Here is a 27955-nt window from a genome sequence, read left to right as displayed (position 1 = left end):
AGGCTCTTCTCTGATTAATCTAGCATTTTTCCTAGAGTCTGTTCAGTCTATTTATTAAATTATCCCAAGCATCCTTAATTACAGGGAATCAGTTTGAAAATGTAAAAATAAAAATCAGAAAAAGAGCAAAGTATTTTCCTGAAGCTCAGTATCACTCAGGATTTTTCACTCTATCATTATAATATCCATAAAAGGATTTTAAAAATGAAATCAATGTGAACTTACTAGCATTTCAAAATATTAATGCCCTATCATCTTAAAATAAATTGATTAAATGGAGTTATTAATAAAAAGTGGGCTTAAACTTAACTGGCTCATAATGAGAATTATATAAAAAAATTTCATAACTCAAGTGAAGAAATATTATTTCAGACTCTGGCAATATTAAAGTGCTAGCTTTTATTATGAAGCATTGATGGGTAGATATTTCCCAATATATAAAAAGATGAGATTTTTAACACAGTCTTTGGATAATAAATTGTATACTATATGATTTTCTTATTGAAGAATAATAATCGTAATAATAATAATAATAAAAAAAATAAATTAGATGTGGTAAAAATAAAATACAGAGAGGAAAACACATGTAAGAAAGACTAAGGCCTTATGATAGAGAGGACTAAGAAAATATACCATTCTTTATGCATTTTTTAAGAACACAGAAGTCACCTTTGACCCATATCAAACACAGGCTATCAACTTTCAGGCTACACTTCTCTAACATACCAGCCATGTCATCCACCGTAAGCCTGGAAATACTTAATACGATCAAAGCTGTTACCCACCCCCGCAATGTAGAACAAAGAGAAATGCTGTAATAGAGTGATCTGTGCTCGCAAAAGAATAAAATCTAAACTCAATTTGAGTTATAGTCTATCTGCTTCAGGGGTCCTGTATATATACTATTTTCAAACAGACTATTTTACTTAAAATTGGACACAGAAGAAAAATATTTTCATACTTGAAAGACAGTTGGCAAGGAAATTATATAGACATCAAATTATTTCACCTATACTATGCATCTAAATCTACCTCTTACATTCTCCAAAGTTCTGTTTACATGGGTAGTGTGAACACATACTTTTTAACGAGTTTATGAAATTTTGGCTTGACTGTCATCTATTAAGAAAGCTTAGTCAAAAGTTAAGAACCAAATGCTAACAAAGTCCAAAGAGGCCTTACCAAAGCAGTCAGAGAATGAAAAAGTACTTTCTTTAGTTCTCATATACCATGGTTAAAGCCATATGCTACTTTAAAACATTTTCAAGGGGTAAAAAGGAAGGGACGAACATAAATGTGATTAATTTTTTGGTAACTTCAAAGATTAACACTGAAAATGTCTACATTAATGATAAAAAAAATCACTGAAGTCATTTATGATTTTAATAAAACACCTGAGATCAAACATTGTTTTGGGATGTCTAAGGAGGAAAAAACCAAATTCCTGACATAAACTCAAGACCGTTATTCACTAATAACATTTTTATGTTTATCAACTATTTTAAAAGATAACTTCTACTGAATATTCCAGAGAAGTTTACTTTCTTTTTAGAATATACAAAATCCTCTAAGATACTGCCTGTGGAAACAGTATACTATATAATTAATACTGAGAAATTAAAAAGTAGAAAAGTTTTACTTAGCAACACAGAAAGGTATTATTTTAAAACACTGAAGCATGTGCTATAAATTGGCTAGAAATAAATTCTTTGGAAGATGTATAAATGCATTCTTTGAAAAACAGTGATTTATTTTATGAATCTGTACAGGGTCAAAATTCTAGTCTGATTGGAAACAGATGGTATCCGAGTAAAGTCAGGCTCTGGACCCGAAACTCCAAACAGGAAATACGGACCTCACTAGCTGACTGCTTCCCTAATCATTCCCAGAGCTTCATACTTGTTATTTTTATGAATATCCAAGATGACTTTCATCTTTTCCTGCTATCTACAAAGCATCAAGCAATCTTCCTTTTTTCTCTTTCTGCGTTAAATATGTATTTTACATACAAATTATATGTTTACAACATAAGAAAACATTGAAACTAATGTACTTTGAAGCTCACTGCTAGTAAAGACATCAGGCATTAACAATAATATAAAAAATAAACTTGAATTTGTCAGATATTATTTTAAAAATAAAAGTAAGAAACTATTGTAACTGTGTCAAAGACAACTTTCTAACCTTACTTACAAAGAAACATAGGTTGTTAAGGTACTGTAGAAAATGATAAAAACAAACCTCACAGGTTTTAGTAAAAAGTAATCAATCTACCCTGCTTTCCCTTAAACAAGCCACTAAGAAGCTATCGGAACAAAGAAAAAGACTTACCGTTTTCCCATTGTAGTAATACATCAAAGAACTGCTGCCCATTCCAGGGACAGGATAGGCACAATACATGTTGATTTTGAAAATGTTATTATTTGCAGCTAACACACACAGCTTCTCTCCAACACATACATCCACACAGCCCAACAGAGTTAAGTCTTCAGCACTATGCATCCACACATGGATCTACTCAAAAGGAACTTATGCAAAATAGGACTGAACCAACTCACAGAGCAGAGAGGGAGGGTTTATGCTGTAAGTAACCTCTTTCAATATCTATCAAGTTCTTGCATGGGTGGTGGACACCGATAAAACAAGTTTTGGAATTTAAAAAAATACAAGTCACAAGTGCTAAATAATAAAAGCAATATAATGTCCTGGAGGCATACAGACCAAGGAATTATTAATATTGTCATATTATGGTATATATGTCTCTCTCAAAGAAAGGCAAACTGACAGATACGCTAATTTGTTTTTAGTTTTAATTAAATTAGAGCACTTCTAGCAGGGAAACCTAGCCTGCTACACTTCTAAAGACATTACCATCTGGCATGGCCTAAAGTTGCTTCCAACTTTGATAAACCATGATCAAGCAATCAGGATTTGGAAACACTGAATCATGTGTAACAAGAAGGATCTAAACAGTTAAGCCATGTACAAAGTCACTTCCTGGAGAAAGCAGACCTGACATGTAAGTACCTCTCAACTAGCTAGAACCATGATTTTTTATGTTATAAAAATTCTATGGAAAAAATTTGAGAGGAACACATTTCATGAAAAAGCTCATTCCAACAATTCAAAAAATTATTTTGAAAATAAATGATCTGTTTTTAAAACATAAATATTTAATACAGGTTTTCAGTTCTAAAGCTCCTTAAATTCCTTACTCATAATACCAAATAAAAGTTTATAATGGATTACACTGTTCTAGGATATGTACGAAGCAAATGAATAATTAAAAAGAAAAAACAAACCAGGTTCTGTTTTTCCTTACATAAAAAGATGAAAGGCTGGTATGTATACACAAAATGTTCACTGTTGCTAATAAACTAAAACGGATTTTTCAGAAGTCTTTCCTCCAAGTTTACTATCATTCTTAACTAATATTTAATATATTCAAACTTTTATGCTAATGCTCAAATTTCTCAAAAAGGAAAAATAATCAGTGTGGTAATAAATGTCTCATAGATTTTTAAAATTCATTATACTTAGAAGTCAAAAGGTCTTAAACATTTTTTTTGTAGATACTTTGTTTCTTACACACAAACATATCTTATTTAAAAAGTTTTCAATTTGTCTTTTGGTGTGCACGCTAACCCAGAAAAACAGAAAACAACTTTTCTTTCCTCTCATCCTGCGTTGCTGCCCCCCATCCCCTCCATCAAAACCTCTTTGTACTATCTTTTCTCCCTGAGCCTAGGAGGTTCTCCCAGAACTGTGTTAATTACAGGAGGGCTCACAAGCTGCAAAAAGGGGACACATCACTTTTTTTAAGGCACCTTTCATGAAGCAGAATTCCTCTAAAGGAATATTCCAGAAATATTTTGTGAGGGGCTGCCAAACTCTCCATTCTTATGAAAAATATTGATTAAAATATAACAATAAAACCGAATAAGATAATAAGGCCAGCTAAGTTCATAATGTTTTAAAAGCTGATGGTGTCGGAATAACAATAAAACCTCCCTACACTCTCCAGATATAGAATAGGCTAAGCAGCAGCTGCAAAAGAACATCACTGTACAACAGACCATTAAAATGCCAGTCTGCAGAGTGGTCTGCAACTTCCTCCCTCCTGAGAGACCACAAAGACTCATTTCAATCCTCAGAGAGCTGTGTAAAAAGCATTGACTTACAATTAACAATGTCATGCCTTAAAACCATTCAAGTAAGTTTTCATCTTTTATAGACATAGTCTCTCTCTGACAGAGCTTAAAAAAAAAAAGGACAATCAACCATCCAAAATAAAATTTCCTTTTTTTCCCTGAATGATTAAAAATGTAAAAAATCCTATTCTTAACTAAAAATGTAGAGAACTGGGGCAAAGGGGGAGCCACAAGGCACTTTCAACAGTCTCTTCCTACAACCAGTGCTCCAAACAGAAAACTTACGTCGATTAAAAAAAAAGAAATCCACCTAGAGTAGTTAGGCTCATTTCTTTGGGGCTTGCCAAAAAAGAGAGACAGTACTATGATGTTTGTTAAACAAACAGCATAATAATAAATCCAACTATGCAATCTTTACTATTAAAGCACATTGAAAATTTGAGTATTTCATTAAAAACAGTTCCTTTATTTTAGAGGCAACTATAAGGTATAGAAAGCAGAAACAAATATCTAAGTTAAAAAAGATCAGAGTTAAGGTCAGACAGTATAATACTCTTTTGCTGGTCTAAAGCAGTTTATTAAGAACTGGCTAAGATCTGTTGTTAAATATGAAACCTGAAGGTTGAAACATAATAGTTTCTAAGCAGAGCTGAGTAATTAATTTTTTGCTTCTAACTGAAATTTTCATTCCTCTCAAAAACACAGATACAAAATACATATATTAAATTAACCCCCCATAACACAATCACTCCTATATACTACTGTCTAAATTGAGAGTGGATGTAGAAACTTCAGAAAAGAGAGACAAGGGAGTTTACATACACATGGCATTAAATTTATTCCTCAAAAACAGCAAATCATCAAGAAAACTGGCAGTAATTTAAATAAAATGTTCCTGTGTTTTACTTGTATGCTATGGTAAGGTCTTCTAACTTTGTTACTCCAAAATATTATCTTTTTTAAGTCTGCCTCACCCAAAGGAAACTAAAACTGGTTGATGGAAACAGTCATTTTTCTTATCACAATTACAAATTATCTTCCATGATAAAGTCCTTTGTTGCTTCCTCAAAAATATTTCTTGAAAAAAAATCTAATTTAATCTATGTAACAGCTGCAGCACAATTTTTTTCCTAGGCAGAATCATATTACAGGAAAAAATGCATATAGATGGATCAAGTGCTGCTCTAGTCAATGCAGTTGTTTAATCTTTGCCTGTTTTTTTTTTTGAAGGAACATGTCAAGGGTTAATCCTATGACTCAGTCTGACAAAACGAGTCAGCTGGAGACAGGGCCACTTTTTAAACCTGATTTCAGACAGACGTGCAGTCTGCACAGGAGCTCTGAACTGTCTTATTTCCACCCACAATTCTATGTAATCACTTATGTGTTCTTCTAAGATTATGTGACTCAACATTCATACACCAAGGCCAACAATCTAAAAAAAAAAATCACCAACTTTTATAGCAAAACAGGCATTACTGTACACACTGGCAACATGATTAATGAAAACATCAAGAGAACCCTGAAAAAAGTATGACTTGGAGCCATACATCTTTTATTAGTAAACTGATGATTCCTGGTTTGAGGATTACTGCATTTCACTGACTTTTTAAATACACTTCCCCACCCTCAGTAGTTCAGGATGTGATGTTTATTTACCATTCCAATAATCATCAAGTACAGACCTAAACTAGATAAGAAAAAGCTATTATGTGTTTTGCTTATGCAATTTACTTCTTCCCTGAAGATTTAGGGGAAAATGTTTCCAAAAAACCTACTAGGTAGAGACTTTCTGGCAACATCAGATTAAAATCCAGGCCTCCATTTCCTTCTTACTTTTATGTTGACTGGGAAATAAATCTTCCTTAGAGAGCTATGCAATATCTCCTGGGATTACACACCCAATATTTTAATTTATTTTATTAGCTCTTCTTTATCCCTGATATTCCTGATCACTGTAACTCTCAAATCTGTTTGTTAAACTATCCACAGCAAGAATGTTTCCAGAGTGACCTAAAATTCTAAAAAGTTTTTAAACAAAATTTTCAATTTAACTTTATTACATATCTTGAATTAATTAATTAATAAAGGCCAGTTAGCGGTCAATCTTACTGTACATTTTTCTAATACAAGCAGGCAACATTTCAGTGTAACAAAAGGCCAGAAGATCTGGCGAGAAAAGTAAATCTAAAACCCACTCACAGGATTCCTCATGAAAAGTCTCAACATTATTTCTAAGGGAATTAATTCCTGGAAAACAAGACTTCCAGAGTCAAAAACAAAGCCAAACAAAGTTTACAAGTGAATAATCCCACAGATGAACTCAATATATTCCTACTTTATGAAAACTCAGTAAAATACTAATACATTATTGGCTGTAAGGAAGATGGGAGGGGTGGAGTGAAGACAGGTTTAAAAGGACAATAAATAAGAGAATCTACAAGTGGGCAGATACAAAAGCAAAACACCCTTCCCTAGTGTCTCCTCTTTCTTATTTAGCATGTAGAAATATGACTGGTGAATGAATGCTCTCTCCTACATGTGCAGTATTTCAGCGGGCCTGGTTAACTAAATCGGATGCCAAATCAGATACCCAAAGAGTCCAGGCTTTTCTATCTGAACATTATATTGCAAATTTTTCTAGTATATGCTGTTTTGTAAATAAAATGATTCCCAAGGGTCAGGAAATTGGTCTTCTGGTTTTTTCTAATGTTCTCACAATATAGAAAATTTACTTTTGCAAAAAACAAAGAACATAAAACTCTAGCGAAATAATGCATCTCTTTCAGACCAATCCACTGACAATCAGTACCTATTATTTAAATATAATAATGCTATTTATCTGGAATCATATAATGCCTCTTCTAATTCAATAATATTACTCTCATCTTGCTGGTGCTAATCCATCAGTAAAAAGGCTCCTAAATTCTGTCTTTCCACTGTATGAAAAGATTAAACATCAAAGACCTGATTTTGTGATCTTTCCTCAGATGATATTTTCAAACATTTGCTTCAATTATGACTTAATTTTGAGTACCTAAATCTCAGTCAAACCAATCATCAGTTGCAACTGACACATACACATACACCAACTTCTGAGAGCAGAGTAAAATTCATGCTATAGTTCACAAATCACATCATCTGTCTCGGACACAGAACATCAGATTTCTGATCATCTCTTTACAAAAATCTCTAATATGAGTATTAGAAATGCGTAATGATTAACAAAATAGAAAACACTTATATGTATAACCAATGTAAACAATCAGCTATATAAACTGTGCTTATAGGGCAAAAGAACACTTGTTTAATTCCTCTTTTGACAACCATATGACCAAAATGAGGATGTGTAAAAAAGAGTTATACCTCCTGGAAGAGAAAAGAAAATACATGTCCTTTTGAGCTAAATAAATAGTATCCCTCTGTCATTAACATGAACAGAACTAATAGATCATACAAAGCTTCTAAAATGCAATCACTAAATACCTTTCAACAAGACAGAACTACAACTAGTGAGAATATGTAAAACCTGAAGCAAACTGCATGTTTCTTTTGATCATGAACTCACTATGACAAAGCAGTTTTCTTTGAAAAATTAAAGTGGGGAGTCCCCCTACCTAGTAATTCCTGCATCTCTTGGCTGTCCATTTCTTTCCCCACAGGAACTGCAGTTCGTCACTTCTCGTTTACCAATTGAAATAACATGGTAAGAGAATCATTAACCATGTTGCAACTTGGTAATTTTCCTGCAGATGGCTCTATAATCACAGCACTGCCTAATGACATGTGTGAGGGTAAAAAAAAAAAAAAAATTGAGGAGAGTATCCTGGTTTTAAAATTCTTTAATAAACCAGCACTTTTGAAGCACTTTCAAGACTGGGACAGGGTACTGCAGCACTACTGACTGGTCAGGTAACAACAAAAAAACTAGGAGCAAATAAAGCTATTGTTTGAAACCATACATAATTTGATCTTGGGTCCAGTTAGCTCTCCATTAAAGAAAGTGCTACCTTTTTTTTTTTTTTGGTTTCTTCTTCGACCTGTGTAATTTTTTTCTTCTGAGCAGGAATGCACCACTTCCTTTCAATTTTTGAGAAATGAAACAGTACCATGATAGTCTAGTCTAGTCTATTTTATTTTTAAAGAGACCAGAAGTAACATCTGCATCTTAGCCCAAAACCATTTCAAGACTCTGCAACTGGAAACTTTAAGTACCTTATACATTAAGTTATTTCTGGCCCCTAATCTTTGTTTTGTTCCAATAAAAATTCTTGCTAGTGGTAGTAATTTTTTAATACTTCATACCTGTAATTAGTTAAGTACTGAGAATCCACCAAATCACTCTGCCTCATATACTGAATGATTAAGTAGAGTTCATTTTGGCTATAATCACTGGAAGAACTCATGCAGACTCTGAATTTATGAAAAGATCTATCCTAAAAATAATAATTTCTTACCACTAAATTCAGGTGACCATTCTCAACAAAAACCAAACAATACTTCAGTTTGAAAATACATCTGAGGAGGGTATAATAAACAAGGGAGGAGGTGGGAGATGGTGTTAGTTCAAAGCAAAATCAATTAAAAGTTTCAGTAATGCTTAGTATGCTTCACTGGTAAAGGCAATACACCACCCCAACAAGTGGCCCTTACCAGAAAGATTGAGAACCAGTCATAAAACTTTGAAAGAAAAAAAATGCATTAAGCTACTTGTTCTATATATCTTTCTCCCTACCATTTATTAGTCCTCTGTAACATGAGATAGGCTGCTTAGGTTCCAGACACTGAGTCATACCATATGATGAAAAAGAGCACTGGACTGGGAGTCAGAAGACAGGGACTTAGGTTTTAGCTCTGCCTCTGAGGAGGCATGAGAGTATAGGCGAGGTCACTGAATTTCCCTGAGTCTAAGTTTCCATTTCTGGAAAACTCAGGCATTAAACTAGGCCAAAGATTTCCTAGCCATTTCACCACCAATAAAACCTTTTATTATCTACTCCACCCCAAAGCACTGAATTTTTATTTTGAAAGATTTTTTTTCTCCCCAATTTTTTTTTATTGAGTTATAATAAATATTTTTCCCTGTTTAAAAAAAAAAACAAACATGCAACTTCCATTCAGAACTTCTGATTAAAACGAAGCATTGCCATGCTGGGCTGAAAGAATTTTAGTGAAAGAAATCTGATGTTTTCAACAGCATGGATAATTTATTTCAGTAAGTTACACAATTCGTTAGGTTTTTGAAAGATTTACATCTTCTATTATTAACTTTGAAAACTCAGATTAAGACTCACTGGCATAGATGATAACTAAATGTTAACACGCCAATTTTAAATTGTATTTTTATAATCATACCTTTGAGTGGCACAGTTAAAAGCCTACAGTCTCACATAAAATGAAAGACTGATCAGGAAGGGAATCAAAAAACATTACAACTTCTCAATTCTAATCTAAGAATCCAAATGCTTTTTGTCTTCTAACAACATTTATACACTTGCAAATAAATTATCTTTACAAGGGGTTTATATATTTCCACTAATAATATTTTCATTTAAAACTAAAATCTTTTTAAACAGTTCTATAGTGTCTGTAAAACAAAACAAAACAATTAAGAAGAGCTGACATCTTACCAACAGGTAACAACTCCTACCTAACTCTGTCATCTAATCAGCTCAATAACAATTCTGATTTCTTAATAATGTGCAGTTTGATCTACAGGTCATTTTATGTTTACTACAGCATCACAACAAAAATTTAAGATTTTTGGCCATATTCTTCAAATAAACATGTAAGCCTCTACAGAGATGGCTTTGTTATAATTTCAGCAGGCAACAGAGTTAAGGAGTCAATCCTTAATTCAAGAGAGCCCATCTTAACTAAGCAGGCTGTGGCCTCTGCACTCTTCTGTAATAAAGAACTTGGGCCTGTTATTTGCTACTTTGTGCCTTTTGGCTGGAGAACATTGTAGATCATAACAGAGACTGTTCTGTGGGTTATGAACAAAGGTGGCTGTAATGAATGTGCAACGTGGACAGTTGACAGGGTGTAACAGGAGAACACAGAGTGAAAAGCAGGTAGAGGGCCACAGCACCTTCACAGCTGTGTGATCTTGAGGAACACTGGACTGCTGTTAACACTGATTATTTCAGACTGAAATGACTGATATCTATAAAAAATTTAAACTGTGTTACTATTACTAAAATTGGAATAAAGGTAATATGAATACAGGATCACAAGTATTAAATGCTAAATGCTTAGACCACATATGAACAACCAAATGCAGGTCTTCCTAGCTGTGATGTATCTAACTGAGAGAAAGACTAGGTCTATGTAAATGGGAAGAATTTCAGTGATCTTTGCCACAGAAAAGACTTCCACCTTTCTGATGAAAAACCTGGAGCTTTTTCTTCCATCACTCCCTGAAAAGCTTTTACAAAGTCTAAGTATGCTAAACATTTTATAGTATATAGCTAAAATATATCTAGTTCTTCTGAAGGATATTTCAGATTTTCCAGTATGTTGTTTATACCTCCTGAGTCAAATGTGTATGATTCAGGAAGAAAGAACTATGGCTGTATTGCTAATCATCTGAGTTTGTTTATTTATTCAACAAATATTCACTGAGCATCTATTATGCACCTAGGAGTTGCTGATAAAGCAATAAACAACATAAGTATTCTGATAAAGCAGTAAACCATGTAAGTACCAAGATTCTCCTGGGTGAGACAGATAAAGAATAAACAAACTACAGTACATCAGATGGCAGTAAATGTTTCCGAGAAAAACATATCAGGAAAGGAAAGAGGGGAATATGGGGCGTGTTGCCATTTTATACAAGATGGTCAGGAAAGATTCTCCACTGATAAATTGATAGGTGATCAAAGAAAAAAATATTAAGGAATATAGCTATATAGGTACTAGCTATATAGGTACTATGGAGAAGGCAATGGCACCCCACTCCAGGATTCTTGCCTGGAAAACTCCATGGACGGAGGAGCCTGGAAGGCTGAGGTCCATGGGGTCGCTGAGGGTCGGACACGACTGAGTGACTTCACTTTCACTTTTCATTTTCATGCACTGGAGAAGGAAATGGCAACCCACTCCAGTGTTCTTGCCTGGAGAATCCCAGGGACAGGGGAGACTGGTGGGCTGCCATCTGTGGGGTCGCACAGAGTTGGACACGACTGAAGTGACTTAGCAGCAGCAGCAACATATAGGTACTAAGGGAGGGAAGGCTAGAGGGATAAATTAGTGGAAGATGAAGTCTGGGGGGATAGCAGGGAACAGATAACAAGGGTCTTGAAAGCCATTTTAAGGACTTTGGTTTTACAGTGATAAGAGATGCTCCTGGAGAATTCTGAACAGAAGGATATCATCTGACTTAAATGTTAAAAGGATTGGCCTGTGCTAAAAAAAAAAAAATGATTTAAGAAAAACTGGGAGGCCAATTGGGAAGTGCGTATGTGCTTGCTCAGTCACTCAGTCGAGTCTGACTCTTTGCGACCCCATGGACTGTATGTAGCCTGCCAGGCTCCTCTGTCCATGGAATTTTCTTTTGCCTCTCTCCAGACAAGAATACTGGAGTGGGTTTCCATTTCCTCCCCAACCCAAGGATCAAACACAGGTCTCCTGCACCTTCTACACTGGCAGGTAAATTCTTCACCACTGAGCTACCTGGAAAGCCCCACTTGGGAAGATGCTTCCTTAATTCAGCAGAGATAAAAGTGATTTGGATAATGAAGATAGCAACAGGTGGTAACAAATGATCATTCTTGAAGCTAATTTTAGTATGGGAAAATAACAACTGTTTTACTTTTATATCAATGAAACTGTAACTTTTTTTCCTTTAGAGAAAGGTTTCCTGTATTATGGTTTTCCATAGTGATCTGTCATATGAAGATCATGATCATGCGTTGTTAATTACATCAGTCCTTGCACACTGCAGAGTTAAGAGCTGAATTACTGTTAATTTACCATTTGGGGCACAAATTTATTCCTATTATTTTGTGTAACTAGGAGTTAACTGCACAACTGAGGGAAAGTGAAAGTCACTCACTCCGACTCTTTGAGACCCCACGGACTATACAGTCCATGAAATTCTCCAGACCAGAATACTGGAGTGGGTTGCCTTTCCCTTCTCCAGGGGATCTTCCCAACCCAGAGATCAAGCCCAGGTCTCCTGCATTGCAGGCAGATCCTTTACCAGCTAAGCCACAAGGGAAGCCCAAGAATACTGGAGTGGTTAGCCTATCCCTTCTCCAGGGGATCTTCCCAACTCAGGAACTGAACTGGGGTCTCCTGCTTTGCAGGTGGATTCTTTACCAACTGAGCTATGGGGAAGCCACAACTAAGGGAAAAATATAGGACAAATAGTTCAGTGTTTTGTACCAAAAAACAAATTAACTTATTTTTGATGATCTGAATAGTCAGAGTAGGAGGAAGCTGAAAGGTACAGCTTAGAGCAGAAAGTTGTTAACAGATGATGTTCCCTGTTATAGATAACATAAAATAATTGCGTCGCAGTATTTATTTTTATCCTCTTAATTTAATTCAAAAAGCATGTCCTGGATACTCCACTACATTCCCAGAGGGTAGTAATTTCTCAAATGAAATAAATTTTAAAGTTAGCTTATTTCCAAAGGTCAAAGTTATCTTTTGACTATAAGCATCTTGAAGACAGAGTATGAGATCCATGGTTTATTGTTACTTAAATATCTAAAGCCCAGAAGAATTTTTAATTCACGATAAGCACGCTATAGTCACTAGCTTTAATAGAATGAATTCATTTGAATGAATTTGAATGAATTAAATTTCTCAGTGGAGATTTACTAAACACATTCCACTCTAGTAGTAATGAATTTCTAATTCTCATTCAAATGACTGATTTTAAAAATTTACAAATATCTTTTGGTGATATTGAAAAGATATTGATAGACTGATTTCAAATAATGTCAAGTTTTACATTTAAAAAATTATCAAGTTCAAGTCAGAAAACTTGAGCTTTATTCAGTTCACTACAGTTGCTGAGTCGTGTCCGACTCTTTGCGACCCCATGGACTGCAGCACGCCAGGCTTCCCTGTCCATCACCGACTCCCAGAGACTGCTCAAACTCATGCCCATTGAGTCAGTGATGCCATCCAACTATCTCATCCTCTGTCGTCCCCTTCTCCTCCTGCCTTAAGTTTTATTACTTATTATTATTTCTTATTAATACTAGCCATCAATAAACTAAAAAACAAATAAGAACTATAAATATTCACTCAAATTATAGAAGTTAACAACAAAAAAGTTAGTTTTCTAGTCATCTAAGTACAGACTCTCAAGTTTTGAATGCAGCTTTTATGTTTAGAGAGAGACACGTCTTGTTTGAACGCAATCTGTTTCACAAGCACATGTGGGTTCAAATTGATTCTCAAGCTGCCAGGAACTACCTTTTTAGCTTTGGGTTCTATGAGGAAGTTGAACCAGGATAAAAAATATGGTGACTGGGGACATGTATATGTAAGTTCAAGGAAAAAATTATAGTAGTTTATATAAAAGTTAAATTAGTTTTTGAACTTAACTGTTTCAAATAAACATTTAATAATGTATCTCTACGTGGACTTATTTTTGATGCCATTAACTATTCTGTATATTATTACCTAAAATGACATTTAAATTCTAGAAAAATTATGACATCATAGGACCTACTTTATATATGAAGGTTCTTCAACTATCCTAATCAGGTACATTTTAGGGCAAATAACTGTCCTGGAAAGTTTGTATGTGCCCAGGAACTTAAGCAAATGATGACGGGACTAATGAGTATTAAGTAATGGATCTGCTGCTGCTGCTAAGTCATGTCAGTCATGTCTGACTCTGTGTGACCCCAAAGACATCAGCCCACCAGGCTCTCCTGCCCCTGGGATTCTCCAGGCAAGAACACTGGAGTGGGTTGCCATTTCCTTCTCCAATGCATGAAAGAGAAAAAGTGAAAGTGAAGTCGCTCAGTCGTGTCCGACTCTTAGCAACCCCATGGACTGCAGCCTACCAGGCTCCTCTGCCCATGGGATTTTCCAGGCAAGAGTACTGGAGTGGGGTGCCACTGCCTTCTCCGAAGTAATGGATCTAAAAGCAAGCAAACAAAAAACACGGTATATGTCTAAAAAAAATACTTAATTTTATTTATTTTCTCTTTGGGTCTGCTTTTCATAGGAAGTAGATTTATGACGGTAAGACTATATCTACTCTAGGCATATACTTGACTTATGTTCTTTAAGTCTAATGCAGGGGTTCACAAATCATAGTTGCGGCCAAATATGGTTCACCACCTGATTTTACAAGTGAAGTTTTACTTTCTAAGTTTTGGTCGTGCAAAATTTCCAGAAACAACTTCAAGAACCAAATTATTTTTGAAAATTAATAAAATATTCCCATATTATAGATATATTGGGTCATTCAGTTCAGTTCAGTCACTCAGTCATGTCCGATTCTTTGTGACCCCATGGACTGTAGCATGCCAGGCTTCCCTGTCCATCACCAACTCCCAGAGCTTCTTCAAACTCATGTTCATGGAGTCAGTGATACCATCCAACCATCTCATCCTCTGTCACCCCCTTCTCCCATATTGGGCTATATATTTTATTTAATTCAGTTCAGTTCAGTTCAGTTCAGTTCAGTTGCTCAGTTGTGCCCGACTCTTTGCAACCCCATGAATCGAAGCACACCAGGCCTCCCTGTCCATTGAGTCAGTGATGCCATCCAGCCATCTCATCCTCTGTTGTCCCCTTCTCCTCCTGCCCTCAATCCCTCCCAGCATCAGAGTCTTTTCCAATGAGTCAACTCTTCACATGAGGTGGCCAAAGTACTGGAGTTTCAGCTTTAGCATCATTCCTTCCAAAGAAAGCCCAGGGCTGATCTCCTTCAGAATGGACTGGTTGGATCTCCTTGCAGTCCAAGGGACTCTCTATCTTACATCTGGTTTGTAATGTCTCAAAAATCTAAAATATAGCAGCTGAGGAGTTCAATACATTGCAAAAACTGGTGAAATTCAGCATGTTCTTTCTTCTTAACAAAGAAAGGTCAGAAAACAACAAATATCAATGTGGCTGTACCATCAAATCAGTACAAACAACTGGATCACTGGACTCACTAGCTAGTAAGTTTTCATTCTTTTTTTTAAAATTTTATTTAAAATCATATCAAATACGGGCTGGCTTGTCACAAAAATGAACATCTTAGAAATATGGATTAAAAGCCTGTTATCTACACTGATACAAGTCTGACACTGTTCTGAACAGTAGTTACTGTCAGTATAAACAGTGGCTATTTTTTCTCACTAATGTATGAAGAAAATCTTTCATTCAATGACTAAACTGAATACAAGTTTGGAATGGATTATAGAACCATTCCCTTTAGATACTAAGATTTTTCTGCTCGAAGGATCTATGAGGTCAGAGAATCAGCCACTTGAAAATTTTATATAGAGGTAGCCTTCAAATAGAGACAGATTATCTAACAGTCTGAAATAAGACTCTTAAGTACCTAGTTGTGTATCCTACAGGATTGTCAGCTAAAGGAGCTAAGCAAACAGCTATTCCAACACGTGTTCAGAAACTGGAGTGTTCACTTTATGAAGTTCAGCTGAAGCTGGTGCTGCCTGTAAATACTATTTATTCTAGAATCACTAGGATTCTTGCTAGTTGGGACTCAATCAACTGTCTACACTGTTACTCTAGCTTCCTAGTGACTTCCAGAGAACATTCTCTTTTAAAAGTATAGTACTTGCTGCTCATCTCACTATTTTTGTGGATAAACTGGAGGTAACAATATCTCTGTAGTTCTCTAACCCTTGATCTTTTTCTTACTGGTTCAGATAAACACCAATCTTTTAAATGGTGATTTTCTAAGTTATTAATTTCTATCAGCTCCAGCGAGTTGTATTTGTTCTCTTTCCTATTAAAATTCTCACTTTAGCCACCCTCAGAATTTAATATTCTGACTTTATCTAATATTTTTACTAATTATATTTAATATGTACATGCAAATGCTAGATCTTTAGACATGTTTAGTGGTCTCTGAGATTTAGAAACAACTCAGAACACCTCCAGTTCATCTCAAGGGGTATCCCTAAAAGAGAAAATTCAGTATTAAAAATGACAAAATATCCACATTAATTTAAAAAAGCCATTCCTAACAAAATTAATTCCCACAAAAGTTTGGGAGAAAGGAAGGCATCATTTCCTAAACTACATTCAATGACCAATCCAAAAGTTATAGAACTCTACACCTGTCCACGGCAAAGCAAAAAAAAGTGGTGTTTAAGTTACTTTATCTAAGAAACAAAAATTTCTTATGAGGTAAGTATCATAAAATTTTTTTTTCATAATGGCAGGGGAGATAAAATACACTTTGGAGTTTAACTCTCAAAAAAATTAAAGCAAAGAAATTATTTGATAAACTGTTATACCTTTTGTTGAATAATATATACATACTTACAGACAGAGGACAAAGACTAGCATATTTGACCAAGAAACAAATAGTCATCAGTCTATGCATGGGACTCTAAACCAGGGAGAAATGGGGTATTTCCTGCCAAATCAGTAAACAAGGATGTCACAGTCATTGAAGTCCTAAAAATCTCTACCAAATAAAAAATAATTCTTAAATTTTAGGTTGTGACTACTTTTTAAGTCAACATCAATTACAGTGAAAATGAATTAAGATTTGCCATTTTGATGCAGGGCATGACAAGTTGTTCAAAAGATGTTTTCAAATGCTATTGAACAAGATCACAATTTGGGTTTAAAGGCATTCTGAAATATGACTAGGTGTTTACTTTCTGGTGATAAAAATCTGCAAAGTGTATCACACCTTTCTTATTTCAGGATTCTGCATTTTCTGCAGCATATTAAAAAAAAATCTGTTTGGAAATACTAATATCAAGTCAAGAAATAAAGAACAAATAAACTTCCCTCCATCTGAAAAATGCTTCAGAGGACCATAAAGATGTTCAACCAATGACAGAATAAAGGGAAGAAGAAAGTACAGACTCTTGATATTTCAGAAAAGAAAAAATAATTAGCATGAATTCTAAGCAGGTATTGATTCAACAAATTTTCCCTCCTTTTATGGGTTTCTTTTCTGAAAAGAAATACTTTCTTAACAACAGCGGCTGCAATTTACTACCCATAATGTTCCAAGTACATATATTGCTTTTTTTTTTTTAATAATCATAATATTTATGTTTTCACTTTTCCTTGCTTTTCAACAAAGTATGGTATGGGAATGCCCTGGAGGTCCAGTGGTTAGGACTCTGTGCTCTCACTTCTGAAGGTTCAATCCCTGGTTGAGGAACTAAAATCCCATAAGCCTCATGAAGCAGTCAAAAAAAAAAAAAAGAGGGGTAGGTAACATGAAATGGTAAAAATTCCTTTAAACTTCTGGCTGTAGTGGTAGGAACTAGAAAAAAAAAAAAGGAACATTTACTGAGTGTCTACTATATACCAGGCACATGTTAGGCACATAATACCCTTGTACTAACATTTGAGATAAGCATTACTATCTCCTTTCACAAACAGAAACTTGGTGTTCAGGGAACTTAAAAGCATTCTCTAAGACTACAAAACAAAAAGCAGCTAAGGCCAGACAAAACCCATCTGCTTGAGGAGGAAGTATGTGCTAGTTTTCTATATCATCTTTTCAGATGGTGATAGGTCTTTAAATAAGAAAGCAATGAATAAATTTGATCAAGAAAAACATAACTGACAGAATAAACAGTTTTAAATTTAATATACCAAGGCATATTATGAGTATGCCAAAATACACAATATGCTTTAACATTCAAATTAAAAAGAAAATGGTCTTTGATATTAAGTTTGGTTGTAATTTTTGGCTGTATGTGTAATCTTGGACAAGTTAATATCTAAGTCTCAATTTCCTCATTTGTAAGAAGAGGATATTAGTTACATATTTGTGTGACAAAGTTAAAGATTAAGATGACACAGATAATGGTTAGCACAGAACCGCACACATGTAAGATAAACTTATTCTAACAAAGTGACATTGAGACTGTAAAGGATGGTAACAAATACAATGCAAATGTTTCAACTTTTCCCACAAATTATTAGGAAACAAACCACAATTGCCTTCAATCCCTATCCAGTGTTTCAAAATTTCCTCAAATGTTTAATTTCAGTAAAGATCTGATACAGATGAAAAACAGCTTAGGTACATACAAAGAACAAAGACTAAAGTTAGTGGTTAGAGGAGGAGAGGGTAGGTTCAGGAGCCCTAAAAAGGAAGGATGACATCCTGCAAAGTCAAAGCACACCCATGCCTTCAGAAAGACTCCCAGATAACCTTAACAACTACAAATGCCTCCTATTATCTATTGGCCAGGAGGCTTTACGCTTTTATCCAAGCTAGACTACGATAACAATTTATCCCTTTTCATATCTGAGTTGGTCTTACGTATTATTCCTCAATCATCTCTAGATGGGAGAGTGGGCCTGCCTTATAGGAAATGCATGAAGGCTGTATCAGGTATAGAACTCAGTTAAGGCTGTACTTCTAGATGTGGCTTCAGAATGTGTTTATTTTTTTCACATGTCTATGCTTTTTATCTGTATCAACTGCTGCTAATCTTGTCAGACAGAGTTCAAATGTCAACTCTTGATGCCATTAGTACTTCCTAAGGCAGGGTTAATTCTACTTACTGTTTCCAGAGTACTTGGTCCACACTTTTACTTGACTCACTGAAATATATACAATTAATTCACTAAATGCTTGTTTGTCATACTAGTTCCCTGCAGGCAATGATGGTGTGTGTATAATCAAATTCAATTTCCAGGTATCACTCCACAGTTTCTGCTGCAAAAGTTCACTTTGTTCAATATTTCAACCTGTCTAGAGAAACAAGTGGAAAACTTACATGCTTAATTTAAGAATACCATTTTTTTCATTGGTAAGAAGAAAACTATGCCCATTATGCCTTTTGGTTATGTACTGAGCATATTAATTTTAAAACCCTAAGAATGTAACACTTTAGACCTGAAAGAAACTTAGTCCAAACTTCTCAAGGGCTAACTGACAAGTCCAGGGTCACACAACCAATCAATAACTCAGACAGCAGATCCGAACATACTGTTTTCTTAACCTCACTGACCATATTGCTTTAATAATGTCAATACACAGTTAACAGACCTTTATCCACAGACAGAAATTACCATTCAGTTGTTCTGCGGAGAGGAACAGAAGAGCTAAGGTTTGTAACTATGATACTCAAATATGTAGCATGGCTTACAAAAAGAAAAGGCCTCTAGCCAACGGTCTGTGGTCAAATTATGTAGTTATCCAACATTGGCATGTTAAGTAACCCTGCCTGCTTTTTCCAGAGCTGTGTGAGCGATGCAGTACTAACCTAGCTCTTCTACTTTCTTTGGTAAAGGTAACATGCATTTTACAGATGACTAAAGAAAGAATGGACCAGCAGCAAACCGGGACATCAGAAATATCATGGTGAAGTTTCTAGTTTGGGAAGTAAGATCTACAAATGACCATGAAATAAAATATACGTAGTCCATTTTCATTTTTATACCCATTTTAAAACAATTCACACTGTAAAAGGCCTATGAATTAAATATATTCAGTAAAAGCATCCAAATAGAAAACCAATATTTTAAATCCCCTTTGTTTTAAACATTGAAAAGGTAAGCAGTGTAGCCATAAGTGTTCTTAGTTTGTTATTTTAGTATTTATCAAAGTACTAGTTTTTAGTTTAAAAAAATTCTTTTTTTAAAACTTGAGATTTAACACAGCATTTAATCTAAAATATATTTTCAATTAAAATTCATTTATTATTTATATATTCTTAATAACTTTTAATATGCTTGAAAAACTATTTTCAGCATGGTTTCAAAGCAATATGATCATGTTCAATGCTGATGTTAAATATAGAACTGAAAATAATAATTTCTAATCTTTTTTATAGAAACATATCTAATAAATCCTAAATAAAGCAGCTAGTAATACAATATATATAAGTAGGCTTGACTTGTGAAATTGCCTAGTGGTTCTCAAAGAAATCAAACTTTCATCACAATTCATTCACTTTCTCTCTCTCGGTGGCTCATCCTTAAGACCTGAGACAATATAGAGAGCTACCTCCAGGTAGAGAATGCAGTTACTATTAGGACATAAAGAACACTGGTGACCTCCAGTGTCTATTCTCTTTCCAGGCTGCTCTGTCCTTTTTGCCTTTTTGTTTTAAAAATGAAAGAACTATGAAACAGCAAAAAGATAATGTTTCTTAAAATATTATAAGGCAAAGAAATGAGATGAATTTTTCATCTACTAATTTGGTATTTTTTAAAACCTGTATAGTTCTACCAAATATTAATATGTAATTTAACTTGTTACTCTTATAGAATTATAGTAACAAATTACCAGAAAGACTGCATACTTTCTTCCATGTTTTAGCAGTTCTGTCAGATTTAAATATGACTTCTGTTTATCTAGCAGAAATCATGTTCTACTGTGGAACCACCTACCCCTGCAAAGCACACAACTGTTAAAATGTAAATTGCCCAACTATTTTTAGCTGTTGCGGAAAAAAAAAATCCTGTCTTCGGGAATAATGATTTGAGGCATTGTGTTCATTTTGTTTATCAAGCAGCTATTCAGCCTCCAGTGGGTCCAAGTGCTTATGCAAGCAAAAGCTTTTAAGAATGCCTGCAGCTGCAATGCAACCTTCCAGGTAGGCTGCAGGTTCAGAGCACAGCTGCCCTAGGCTGCATAAAACTCAGATCCATCTGGAAGTGAATTTCAAAGAGGATTTCAAATTTGAGTTTTCATGTATCATACAGAAGAGAAGGCGGGGGAAGAACATAGGAAAGAAGGAAGGCAAACAACCAAAAAGATGATATCTCTACTTCAGCCTTAATAAAAACTAAAAAGCTCAGACCCATGCTGCTCCTTCTAGATTACTACTTGCCAAGGCGGATATTCCATTCAGTGTATACTTGGATGAGCTGTGACTCACCCAGCAGCACCTGCGCTCATGTGTTAAGTACTGCCAAATAAAAGGCCAACATCCATTTACACAACAAAGAGATGTACCCTACAAGGCATGTGGCCTCAATCCAAAAGCCCCACTCCCCATTTGTTCTAAGCAAAGGGAGAGGAAGAAAATCTCCCTGGGATTTTTAAATTGTAGGTGGATTTATGATGCAGGTTCATTTACAAATACTTTTACTCTTTAAGAGAATAAAGTATATTTAACAGTGCAAACATCCCTACAGCATCAGATTATCATGGCCATTAATGATTGTTCACCAAACCTTTCCAATCTTTTTATTCTCATGAAGCTCTTTATTCTCAGAGGATACATTTTTGAGCAAAGAGGGATCAACAAACTAGTTGCTCGAAAGCTTTCCTGATGCTAGGCTGAAGTTAGGAAAGGCTTAATGAAGGCTTTAAAATCCACAAGAGATTCACAATGAACATCTGACTTGGTGATTTATGCATATTAATAACCTCAGTCCTACTGAGGCAAGCTGAGCCGAACATGTCCGTCGAATCCTAATGTCTTTAGCTCCATTGGGATTATTACAAATGTAAATTTCTAAGATTCTCAGCTATTAATCTCTGTCTGTCCTCCTGTTCAGCAACATAATGACTAATTAAACATCAAAAGACCTGTACAGGAGATATTCTTTGACAGCTACCGGCCTAGTCCTCTTCCCAAGAGGGGAATTCAAATGACAGGGACACGGAGTGAAAGCATATGAGTAAGCTACAAATCATTGCAGAGAAATCTAAAAACCTAACACTGAATTCAGATTTAACTCAATCAATGATTCTGTGAAGCAGAGAACAATTACTATGTGAAGTATGCCTACTGACACCAACTGAATGTATCCTGACAGTCTGCAGATACTGAATACCTGAAATTAATTTGCTTACCACAAAGTAAAAAAAAAAAGAAGTGGTACTTACAGAAGAAGGCAAACCAGGAGGTACTTTTCTGACTTTCTTTGCTTGCAAAGGATCTGTACATGGGAAACAGTATATTTCATCAGCATTTATTTTAGAAAAGTTCAGACTTCAAATGAGCAGGAAAGGATTTTCCCTCCTAGTACCTTCCTCGTTTTCCAGGATTTAGGAATAAGTAAGGGAATACAGGGACAGGAGTTCCATTCTTCCTAACCAGTTCTAGTGTAAAACACGTACTCCTAATGAAGTGATGTACTCTGAAATACATATCCTGTAAGTCTGGGAAGATGGCAGCAAACAAAGTAAAACAAGAGAGAAAACAACAAACCAATAAGCATATTTGAGAAAAGGGAATAATATTTCTTAAGTACCTATTATGTACAAGGCTTCATACTAGGCACTTTTCATCATTTATCTCAGTTTCATCTGCAGATGGGCATCTGGTGCAACAGGTCAGTTTAGTAATATGACTCCTTAAGGGAGACACAAATCTAGTGTTCATATCACACTGAGAATTAGGTTTAAAAGCATATTAGACTAAAAGCTAACGTTATGCTACAAATTATGTTAAAAATTTGAAATATTTAATAACTGAAAAGTAAAGGTTATACTAATACCTGAAATATATTACATAAACTATTAAACACAAGCATTGTCATATATGATATCATCCTATAAGTATTCTACAAGAATATTTCCTGTAACAATATGTGGTTAAAATGGAAACTTCAGCACTAATTTCTATACAATTTATTCTTGAATGTTTATATTTATTTCCAAGAAACAATTAAAGTATATTTCTTTCTAAGATACAGATTATTTATTAAAGGATAACATGTATATTTTCACATGCCTACCCAGCCTCACTTGGTACTATTTGTAAAATTTAAAATTTAATACTTGTTCATTTTATTGTAAAAACGGTGTTAAATGCAGCCTTCCAATCATACACAAATAATGGATCAAATTCAGGATCTCTCAGATGGGTTTGCTATTAAAAAGAGAAAATACGTAAGAAGGCTAACATTAACTACAATGCTTTTGAAAACTATAAAAGTTAGAACTGCAAAAATGGTATTTTCCTGGGTCATAAGTAATATGACAGTAAAACATGCAATTGTTTAAGAAAGAATGAAATTCATTTAAATTAGGGCTGGGATTCTTAGTAAATATACCAGGAGGCTGCAAAGCTAAAAAAGCAACTTCATAAGTAGTATGCGGAAAAATTATGTACAATAAAGAGAGGAAAAAAACACTCATTAGCATCTGGTTCCTACCAAGAGGCAGCCTATATTTCCTTAAAATAAAAGTGCCAAAGATAAACAACATCTGGCACACTCTTTATTTATAAAACTTACTAGCAAAATTTTTGTTCTTTGGGAGGCTTTTTCTAAAACCCAACTCTTCACAACTAATACAGTATCCCTTGAGCAAAAGACACAGTCCATATAAATAGAGACAGTCAACTGAACTGTTCCTATAAATCTAGAGCCCATCACTCTACTTTGGGATAACTAGAAGTAGAATACATTGCTCTTTAGATTAGGTCAGTTTTTTCCCTGCCCTAGGAATGGAAATTCTTTTATATTTTTAATCTAATCATTAGTTGCCATTATACAATTACATGCATCAATGTTGGATTCAAAATCATGAATTTAGAATACAAAGTTCACTTTTGGGAGGTTTCAAAGTGTAACAGTTAAGAGAGTAAGCTGATTGGATTCAAATTTCAGCTCCATCATATAGCAGCTGTGTGAGCTTGGGCAAGTTACTTAACTTCTTTTAACTTCAGTTATCTACAATAACTTCCTGGACCTGTTGCAATAAAGGGAATACAGAAAGATGCTCAGGGCAGTACCTAACAGAAAGTGACATAATAAATTTTAGCCATTATTATTAGGTTTATATTAAAATTTGTGGCAAAACTATTATCAATTGTTAAGTTAGTGTTTTGTAGAATGTTGATTTTCTAAAGCATCTAAATATCTTGAAAAGATGCTAAAATTGGTATAGATTATCTCTGAAATCCTTCCAGAGATTTTATGAGTAACTGCAATACCAAGACAGAGTGTCTAAGACTGAGAAATAACAACGAAGAGTGGAATAATAATTTACTAGATGGTATTTACACAGGAGATGAGTGGGCCTCCTTGAATACCAAGCTTTGGCTAAGTTGCTTACTTTCCTGCATATTGGTTCCTCATTTGTTACACGTGAAGTGCAAGTAGGTCAGTCCACCTCTGCGACCCGCTGGACTATACAGAGCATGGAATTCTCCAGGCCAGAATACTGGAGTGGGTAGCCTTTCCCTTCTCCAGGGGATCTTCCCAACCCAGGGATTGAACCCAGATGTCCTGCATTGCAGGCGGATTCTTTACCAGCTTAGCCACAAAGGAAGCCCATGTAACATGACGTTAATATTATAACTTACTAGAATTTTTATAAAGATATAGTATGTATAACACTGTACCTGGCATAAAAGAGAGAATCCATAGTATCTAACATCATAATCAAAATAAAAATGAATATACAAGCCTTAATTTCTGGGAAGCTTGAGTTTTTAATGAAATCAACTCCCTCCCCTCACCCTCAATATTCCAGTGGTTCATTTCCTCCCTGAACTTTTAGTAGTAGTGTACTAGTCTATATTAGTGCTTTTTGTCATAGTGTGTGCTCACACAGCATTCTAACAAGGTATTTTTCTAGAGTGACACTAACACATCTAGAGTCAAAAGAACATTTTTACCCTAACTGATTTGGTGGGAAACAAAAGCGGAGATGGAGAAAAGATACTATATCTTACCATTTCCTTAATAAGTATATTGGTCTAAATCACAGGGGCTTGTTTCAACAGCACAAATACTCAATTACCTATAAGCAGAGGTGGGCACATCTAACCAGAGATCTCTATGACTAATATGACAATCCATCACTGTGCCCTTTTATACCTTTAAGCATATTCTAGACTCAAAGGCTAGGAATATTTTACCAAATTTTGGGTTTGACAGAGGTGCCTGTGTGCTAAGTCGCTCCAGTTGTGTCTGACTCTTTGCGACACTATGAATTGTAGCCCGCCAGGCTCCTCGTCCATGGGATTCTCTAGGGAAGAATAATAGAGTGGGCTGTCATGCTCTTCTCTAGAAGATCTTCCTGATAGAGGGATTCAAACCCATATCTCTTATGTCTCCTGCATTGGCAGACAGATTCTTTACCACTACTGCCACCTGGAGAAGCCCTTGACAGAGGTAGATATAACAAATTAGAAGCATAACAAGTATTTGAGGAATAAATAGCTAGGACCTATTTTCTTTTGGTTTATTTTAGAGGGTGGCCTATCCTCAATATAAACATGCTTTACAGTTTCAATTTTCTCATATAAAGGATTCTTTGTAAGACTAATCCAAAATTCTCACATTTAAACATTGACTGGATAGGGTGTCTGAGTATACCTGAGGCTTGCTGTAGGCAGCAACATGAAAACAGACTGGCCTGGTTAGGCTACACACAAGACATGAAGGAAAGAAGTAAGGAAAATGAGAGGTGTATGCTTGATAGTTACTGAGTTGCCTTTTGAGGTAGTGTTTTGGAACTAGATAGAGAAAATGGTTGTACAGCATTGCGAATATACTAAATGTCACTGAATTGTACAGTTTAATAAAGATAATTTTATGTTAATTTTACTTCGATTTTTAAAAATTGAGCAATAGATGCAATGAATGCAAAGAACATTGGAATTGGAGCCAGAAAGTCTGCATAAACCACCTACTAGGTATACGAATATGCTGTCCTTTGAGCCTCAGTTTTATGTTAAAGCCTGTATTACGCCCACTGACTAGTAGGACTGCTATATGAATGAAATGAGAATGTATATTATAAAACCATTTTGCAGACTGTTCAGCATTATATCAATTGTAGTCAAGAATAAGGTATTAATATTAGTACATGACATTTTTATTACAAGAGGGAAAACCAGTCCCATTTTTAAAGCTCAATTTTCCACTATTCAGTTCCTCTTAAGGTGATGACCAAATAAAAATATTAAACTGTTTATTAAGTATATACTGCTTTATGCAAATAAGCCCTAATATCATCATGACACCCAAGAAATCAAATTTCTTCTAATTAGAAGTGTAGCCAGAAGCATAAACTAATGGGGGTGATGGTGGGGAAGAAACATTTTTAAAATGGGATTTGTTGTGTGATACACTTACCAAGTGCTGCAGAGTCATGGAGTGGTCTTCTCCTGGAACTTGTGGCAGAAAATGAGTAGTAGGGTGTCCCAGGTTTTCCTGAAGAAGAGAGTTGTGCTGGGCTTCCAAGCCCTAGATCTTGTCTCAGGAGACTAGACTATAAAACAAGGCCAAGGAAACGAGTTATCTTCTCATTGATTATGGACCCAAATCTGAAAAATACATCACTTTCAAATTATTTATGGTAACTTGAACAATGCTTTGAATTTAGGAAGTATCTAAGTACTTGTTTGAATTTTATTAGTTTAAACCTGTGTTTTCTCTTTTTGCCCATCCTCATGTACTCATGTTGCTTGCTTTTTAGAAATTATGTAGATTCATACAATCTTAGAGTTGAAAGAATATTTTAGTTGGCATGTAGTTCCACTCTTTTTAAAAAATAATTATTATTTATCTGGCTATGTTGGGTCTTGGTTGCATCATGTGGGATCTTTTATTGTAGGACACAAATTCTCTAGTTGTGGCATAAGAACTTAGTTGCTCAGTGGCATGCGGGATCTTAGTTACCCGACCTGGGATTGAACCTGTTGTCTTCTGCACTGCAAGGTGGATTCTTAATCACGGGACCACCAGGGAAATCTCCTGTAGTTCCACTCTAATCATCAAGATCATTTTTGAAAAATGTCCACCCAGTCTTTGCTTGAATGCTTTCATGAGCACACAAGGGAGTCAATTCTGTTCTTTTTTCCATTTCTTTTTTCTTTATGGAGAGCTCTCATTGTTTAAAAGAGTACCAATATTTTCAAGACTAGCCATTCCCGTTTTCATCAACTGTGTCTCATGACATAGTTTGAATGTCCTCCCCACCATTCCTGACACAGACCTCCAAATTTATTTTCCATTTGTCAAAGTCTCTTGGAAAAGCGAATGGAGAACAATGCCCCAGATGTAGTCTTATTAATGTAGAGGAGTTTCTGAGACTACATTTTAAAACACATTTGTGCTATGTAGCTCATATTGAGAGGTCAAGAGAGATCACACCCTGTTACTCTTTATTATATAAGTTGCGATTAAGTAACATCCCTCCAATGGTTTCCTTGTTCAGTTTGTGTTCTTTGGTTCCAAGTGCAAGACTTAACATTTATCTCTAATAAAATCCATCTTGCTATATTTGATCCATAATAAGCATCTGTCCAGGATGACAAGGCTGAGGAGAGAGCTCTAACATATGCTGCAGAGACATCATGAGATTCTATTGAGTACTGCACCGAAATCCAGAGATTTAGCAGCCCTGACCTGCTAATCAACTGACCCTATCATAAAGCAAATGAAGTCAATGCAGCAGAATTTGTTTTCAAGCTTTCTGAAAGCTGAGGGAAAAAGAAGACCTCAACTGGAAAGCGTGTTAGATGCAAGTGAGGTTCTCAAATGAAAACAATTGTGATTTCGCTAACATATTTAGTATTCTCCCACCCCATATTTAATAACCTTTACAATTATCACCACACTCTGGGTGGCTGTCATTCTGGCTACGAAGTATCATAAAGACATGGAGAAATAAATCTCAGCTCTGGTGAGAAAGAATCAGTAGAAGTTTATAACACTAGTCATGGTAGTCCAGTCCATGCCTCCAGAAAAAC

The 27955-nt window shown here is 35.1% G+C and overlaps 1 protein-coding gene across 10 annotated transcripts in view; it reads right to left on the bottom strand.

The window, feature by feature from the left end:
• The window catches only part of TCF12 (transcription factor 12), a 392641-nt gene that overhangs the window by 58290 nt on the left and 306396 nt on the right, over positions 1 to 27955 (bottom strand). For 7 of the 10 annotated variants that reach the window (XM_025295665.3, XM_025295667.3, XM_025295663.3 and 4 more), the window contains 2 exons: positions 26337 to 26472; positions 22129 to 22181 (listed from right to left, as the gene is read on the bottom strand). In XM_025295665.3, the coding sequence (XP_025151450.1) occupies positions 22129 to 22181; positions 26337 to 26472 (189 nt within the window). Of the gene's footprint in view, positions 1 to 2331; positions 2815 to 22128; positions 22182 to 26336; positions 26473 to 27955 lie in introns of those variants that run through there. The other 3 variants (XM_025295672.3, XM_025295670.3, XM_025295671.3) reach the window with 3 other exon arrangements.

The sequence above is a fragment of the Bubalus bubalis genome, chromosome 11, assembly GCF_019923935.1.
Source record: "Bubalus bubalis isolate 160015118507 breed Murrah chromosome 11, NDDB_SH_1, whole genome shotgun sequence".
In the NCBI taxonomy this organism is placed as follows: Eukaryota; Metazoa; Chordata; class Mammalia; order Artiodactyla; family Bovidae; genus Bubalus; species Bubalus bubalis.
The sequence above is the reverse complement of the archived record's forward strand: the minus strand, read 5'-3'. Positions and strand labels throughout refer to the sequence as shown.